Source organism: Phalaenopsis equestris, unplaced genomic scaffold, assembly GCF_001263595.1.
Source record: "Phalaenopsis equestris unplaced genomic scaffold, ASM126359v1 Scaffold235896, whole genome shotgun sequence".
In the NCBI taxonomy this organism is placed as follows: domain Eukaryota; kingdom Viridiplantae; phylum Streptophyta; class Magnoliopsida; order Asparagales; family Orchidaceae; genus Phalaenopsis; species Phalaenopsis equestris.
The window spans coordinates 89,491-96,394 of record NW_018253749.1 but is presented as its reverse complement, the minus strand read 5'-3'; the positions used below and the strand labels follow the sequence as shown (position 1 = coordinate 96,394).

Below are 6,904 nucleotides of genomic sequence, written 5' to 3'. Positions count from 1 at the left end.
GGGAGTCGGAGTGCCAATATGTCTTCCGATCAATCATGGCAAACTAACCATCCAACCGGTACTCACCTTCGCCTCATTGTCTTGCATGGGAACCCACTTAAGTGGGGAGCCCCTCTGCTTCTTTTGGGGAAGAGGAGGCAAACCACTTCAATCAGTGGCAGGTGCCTTCCCGTTTCGGCACACCCCTTCTTGGCTGGAGGGCTCCGGCTTGGATGTATGTAAGCTCGGGCCAGCTGGAGAAGGACGACTTGCTTTTTCTCAGGCAGAGAGATCAAGGAGATAGGGATGGTGGATTTTTCTTCTTGATGTTCCACTGAAGCCTCCCCGTCACATTGGCTCGACCCCGCTAAGCTAGCTATACTCTTGGCTTCTTGGTGTTGTGCCCCAGGGAGATTTGTAACTGACGTAGAACTTTTAGTTGGCGTTACAAGAGTTTCTCTCTATGAGGATTATATCTCTAGTGGAGATCCTTTCAAAAACAAAATAGGAATCATATACAGAGTAATTATTTTTTTGTATCTTCAAGGTTTTCTTGGGCACAAACCACCAGGAGCTTCTTTCGGCTCGCCATTACAGTAGCTTCGGTACTGGCAGATTCGGTACGGCCAGTCATTTGGTCTTTCTTCTTCGCGGCTCGTGCAACAGTTGTCTCTAGCTCAGCCTCCTGAGCATTAGAGGCCGCGTAGTCCTCTATCATTTACTTGAAGGCATCCAGTTGCAACATCCGGTTGACAATATCCGGATCAAGATACTAGTGGACCGAAATTTGGTGTCTTTACCCCTTTTGCTTCTACCAGTAATCGATCCAACACCTTCTTTGACTTGGCAGGAGTGGCGTTGGATGGAATTTTCCGGATATATAAACCCCGGGGAGAAGAACCATGGTAGGACTGAAGCTTACAATACATTATTTTATTCTCCAACCCCAACAACTGAACCTTGTCAAGGGAGGATAATCCCATTTGGGCCGACCTGTAGCGAAAACAAATATGTGAAGAGCTCCGTTGACGAGGGTATTTTCGACCGATGACCAAAAAGGACTAAGGTCATGATGGCAGTAATGAAATTCAGTAGGATCTGGGCCGGGATAACTCCATAATTTGTAAACGACCCACAGTTCCCGACAGAGAGGCGGTCTCAAGCCAAGCAGAATTGATTCTTGTGGAAGATGCGGTCAAAGCCATATAGAGTGGTCGCTCTGTCATCCTCGTTGACGAACCGAAGCTTGATGGTAGGATCGATGATGCAAGCCTTTTGTAGTCTCTCCACCTCCTATTGAGTCATTGTCGATCAGTAGATTGCGACGGTCGGCTCGAAGGCCTTAGGAGAATAATTTGGAGTCATCAAAACATACCGCAAAGAGCAAAAAGTTGAGGGAGCAAAGAAAAACATAGAGAAAAAACAGTAAAATTATAGCGTCAATCAAACCTTTCACTCATATATATAGAGAAATGGAATAAGCATAACCCTCGTATAGGGGCAAAAATAGATTTGCACAATAGTTTCAAAAACACGCTGATAGAATGATCATGATACAAGAATCAAGATGCAAAAATAAATTTTATTTCTTGAAAAAAGATATTACAAATTATGCTCGAGATCTAGTCCTAGAGGAAATGCTTTAAAAAGAGATCGTCTGCCACTACGATCATAACATACCCCCACCAAAGCAATCTTTTATACAATCTGTCTCAAGTTGAGCTTAGATTATGGAGGTTCTCTCCCAGACGTCCAGCAATTACTGGCGAAGAATGGCCATCGCTTCCCCCTTCCTCCATTTTCTCCACACGAGCAAGCAACTAGTGTATCTCCTCGCCCCATTGAATCTCGACCGACCGAGCGAAACAGTTCTCTATCTCGTCCAGCGGCTGCCAGTGATCCGAGGGAAGTTTGATGTTCATTAGTTGCTTCCCCACGGGCTTCACGAGGATTGCCTTGGCAGTCAATCCCACCATCTTCGTTTTGAAAGTTGGCAGCTCTTGACCGTGTCTGATCCTCGAGGAGATCTAAAGGTCTAGAGTAGAAAAGTACAACAATAGAGGACCCACTGATAGAAGACTATAAGGCTCACTTCTCCGACCAAGTGTTGTAGTTCGAGCCAAAGCAAGTAAGGCCATTGCTGCTCGAGCCACAAAAGACCGAATGATTCGAGTCCGAACCATTCAGTTAAGAATGAGACCGAGGAATTTGAGCCAACCATCATGAAGACACCAACCCGAGGGAAGACCAAATCGCTCAGCATCTCCAATCATATCGAAAATATTCAGAAGTTCTCCTATCCATCATCAAGGGTAGACAACCAAACTAGATCGGTCGACCAAGCCAGTTCTGTCAACCTGAAGCCAAACAAACTCATCCGACCGAGCCATAGAGCAGCTGAGCGATAGACTCATACCTATAAATTTTCAAGAATACCTCGTACAACCTCCACAAAAGCAAGGGTAAATGTAATATCACCATATTATACTCTTTTCCTTTATAAACAGTGAGATAATTTCATAAATAAAGAATATCCAAATTAGCCAAAATGGGCAGGAAATGTCAAACACGATTACAGCTCAAGATTGTTCACTTCTCGCTATATATATCTCTCATAATTTACGTTTTATTCTTTGGGTACGATTCATAGAGAAATAAAGATTCAATATACCAAATGGTCTGGTGAGCGTGGACACGCAACAAACCAGAAGGGGAACAACCTATGGAGAAGAAACTCACAACAGAGACATCAGTAATATGGAGTGCACTAGAGAGTTTGTGAACCAACAGATCCAGGAGTCGAAGGATCAAATGTTGGATGCCATCCGAGACGCGCTAGCTCGGGGAAAAGAGTAGTACCCCCAAGGAAGGGTCGATGCCTAACAGTTGAAGTGCCGACAGGCTCTAAAAAGAGAAGACGACTACCAGTACTTCAACAGTACATTACTGTACTTTGAAGTGATTAGAGAATCAAATAAAATTGAAAATTATATAGTTTCATAGTTTTTGGCAATTATTACCAATCGTCTATTGCAGCCTTTTTTACTTTAGATTTGTAATTATGCAAGAGAAGATGGTTAAAATTTTCTGAATTTCTGAACAATTTGGGAGAAATACCTGAAAGAAGTTGAGTTGTTCAGTTTGAGTCTAAATGCGCCAAATATGTTTTTATGGTCTGGCTACAATTAGGATTTAATAAATATTGTAAATCCAGAATGAGTATATCTTTGAGATGTTAAATCTTGAAAAATATTTTCATGGTAGACATCAAACCTATTTGATGAATATTTTCTAGATTTAGAATTTAAATAAAGAAGAAAAATAAGCACAATGAGATGTGTTGCAAACCATCACCAGGATTTAGCCTAAAATGGGATTTAAGATACTAGTAGGATTTTCTTAGCTCAAAAATAAATTTGAAACTATTTATCCTAAAGTTTGGCTCTTGATCTAGACAGCCCCTAAATTCCCTTCCCAAGAAGCCAATGAAAGCATTCGGCCTGCTGATCCATTTTTGCTCTAAGCATAAGAATCTTTTGGGGGTTTTCTGGCAAAGGATTTAAGCCAGGATTTAACATGGATGATCGTTTTGGACAAAATAAATTTGCAGCTTTCATAAATCCTGATTTCACTAATTTTGACTATAAATCCTGGATTTACTAAATCATCCCATTCTTGAAATATTGTATTTGCTTTGCTATAACAAAAAAATTACAAGAGGCGTACAAAATTATGTTCTCAGGCATTTGCAAAATTAAGCCCATCTTCTATAAGAAGAAATAAAAGAGCATGCTGTTCATTTGCATCTGTTACAGTAAAATCCCTTGGAGGGCTAGGTAAGCACAACAATTTGCAGCTCTATATTCATTTCTAGATATGTGTTGAAAGATCACTTGCTTGAATTGCAATTGGGCAAAGCTTGGGTTGGCTTGATGGTAGGTTTGCCAGACTCCGTCTTGCCTAGACTCCCTGAAGAATTTGAGCACATTTACTCAATGATGATGCATGCCTTTGCACACAAGCATCCAAGGCTCTATGTTCTAAATCCCCCCATTTGGTGGATTTAACTTCGCACGCTGTGGATTTAACGGGGGAGAACTCATTGTGGAATTTTTTATTGGGAGGGATTCGAGTTCCCAAAAGGAATTCACAACGGCAGCCATGTAGAAAGGCGGTTCATTTAATGAGATATTGAGTAGCACTCCATCATATTCCTCTTGCCAGTGCTATTGGTGTTGTTTCCTCAGTTTGACCTGAGCCCGGAGAAATCTACAGCGAAACCTATGAGTTCAAGATCTAGTAGCGAAGGATTTAAGGCTATGAGCTCACCAGAAATGCCCACTCCCTCAATTCTCGAACCATTGAATCCTTTGACAAGGAATAACCTAAACCGACCTCTGATTTCTTCTCTTATATAGAAGAAATTAAATTTTTTGTAACCCCTCACCAAGACTTCCATAACCCTAGCCTCATTTTGACATAACATGCTTAAATTCTGGTAGAAGTTCCCAAACAGTTTGATAAGATTTAACTGGATTTACTAAATTCAATGTCAAACAGTTTTTGAGATTAAAGCTTTTCGGAGATGTATGTCAAGGGAATAGATTTAAGTTAGTTGGATTTAGTAAATCATGTGAATCAGGATTTAGTAAATCCTATAAGGGTTAAATCCAAAAAACTATTTGACAACAAATTTAGTACGTCCAATAAATCCTGTCAAACTGTTTGATAACTTTTACTAGAATTTAAAAGGTTGTTATGTTGGCTAGCATGAAAAATCCTAAAAAAGTTTTGATTATTTTATTGCCATAATTAAAATTTATTTTTAAATTTAATTAAATTAAATTTTAATTTTTTTTCTAATTCTACTAATTAATTAATTATTGACAAAACTAATTATCTATTAATTAATTTTTATTAAACTAAACATTTGTTAAGCAATAATTTAATATGAATCAATTATTAATTATATTAATTAAGAATTGCTTAGAATTTTATTAAATAATTTTAAATGTTAAAAATATATTTTAATTCATTAATTAATTATTTAATAATTATATGTAAATTGATCTAATTATAATTAATTTGATAATAGAGGAGTTAATTATTATTTAGTAATCAATTAAATTAATAAATTTAGCTTAGATATAAATAAATTAAAACCACAAACTTATCTACCCATTCGCTCTCTGACCGAAACCCTTGCCCACGACACTTCCCATCTCTGCTTAAAATCCTAGCCCCGCTCTCCCGGTTGTCCAAAACCATAGCCTTCGTGATTGAACCCTTGCAATTGTCACATTAGAGCTAACCAGAAAGGCAACGACAGGATCATGGCGTACAGAGACTCGAAACTCCCACCCATCGTTGTCCTCCTTCCGCTCTGTGCTTACCCAAAACCATGGAAGAAGGTTAAAATTCACATCCTCCTTTTCTCATGAAGCACCCGTCTTGGATTTATTAAATCCGTTTATTCACTGGATTCAGTAAATCTGGGATTAAGGCCTAAATCCGTGAAACCAGATTTATCAAATTCACAGTTTTATTTACAGTTTGGCAAGATTTAGGTTAAATTTAGGTTATTTGGTAGGATTTTTTAAAATAGGATTTAAGTTAAATTTAACCTAAATCCAACCAAACACTATAAATGGGTTAGATAAATCTATCATTAAGTTAAATTCAATTTTTGCTTGTTTCGTTTGTTAAATCCGGTTGGATTTAACAGATTTAACGTAGGAAAAAAAATATTTCAAATGATTTATGCCAAACACCTCAAATGGATTTAATTGGTTTTAACTTTCATTGAACAAAATATTATTTCAAATTTAATGATATTTAGATTTGATAAATTCTGATTTACCACATTTACTAAATCCTATTTAACATAATTCCTTATTGTAGCCAAACACCAAGTGGAACAGTCCCTTCACGATTTGTTAAAGCTAGATTTACAGGATTTACTAGATCCCACTATCTTAAATCACATCCGTTGCCAGACAGCCCTCAATGTGCAAGAATTGCAACCTAAATGTACAAGGGGCATTTACATACATACCATGCAATTCTTATGTATTTACATATCTAACACAAACTTTCATATTACATATAACACTCTAATCTTTAATATCACATAAGACATATTCTACTATTAATTTCTTAAAAGTGATGTACCCGTTTTCATATATAGATTCAAATATCAAATTTTAGGTGTTAGATATGTAAATATGAAGGATAACAAACCAGAAAAGATTTTTTTTTTTTTTTTGCTTGGATTTCCTTATGCTTTACTTGATCATCCTCTCAGAATGGTTTTCCTTCCTCTTCTAACCAGATTCCAGAGTTCTGCTCAAGGGACAATTCTCTAGTCATTAAAGAAATTTTTGGCGTGACGGAGTATTAGCAAAACTAACTCATTCTCATATTTTTCTTCCCCAAAACTTCTGCAACTCCTTCACTCTTTCTTTTTTATTTTTTATTTCCGTTGTAGTGAGGATGCCGACACTCTCCGTTTGCATACTCTCTCTGAATCAGGCGACGTTGAAACGCTTGAGAAGCTTGTCGATGATGCAGATTCTGACGAACCTGATGATGAGTCTGTGAGTGTGAGTTAATATATAAATGGATGTTTTACATATATACCACTTTATTCCCATGTATTTACATATCCAACATCTGAACTTAAATTATTATATATATATATATATATGCCAGCTATGCATCAAAAGTTGTATTTCACTTTTTTAGCATTGATGACGATATTTTTGATGTGATATGAAAAAATTGGGTGGTATGAATATGAAAGATAAAGTTTAGATGTTAGATATATAAATACATGGGAATTGGGCGGTCTGTATGTAAATACCCCTATAATATATATATATATATATAATGTTTTTTATCTCATTGAGGGATAAGATGAACAGGC

General features: G+C 37.3%; 1 protein-coding gene across 1 annotated transcript in view; it reads left to right on the top strand.

Moving 5' to 3' along the window:
- Window positions 1–6,669, top strand: part of LOC110039239 — a 32,995-nt gene extending 26,326 nt beyond the window's left edge. Inside the window, exons 5-6 of the mRNA XM_020744237.1 lie at window positions 6,311–6,372; window positions 6,467–6,669. Coding sequence (XP_020599896.1) covers window positions 6,311–6,372; window positions 6,467–6,590 — 186 coding nt within the window. The 3' untranslated portion in view covers window positions 6,591–6,669. The remainder of the gene's footprint in view (window positions 1–6,310; window positions 6,373–6,466) is intronic.
- Window positions 6,670–6,904: the final 235 nt, after the last annotated feature.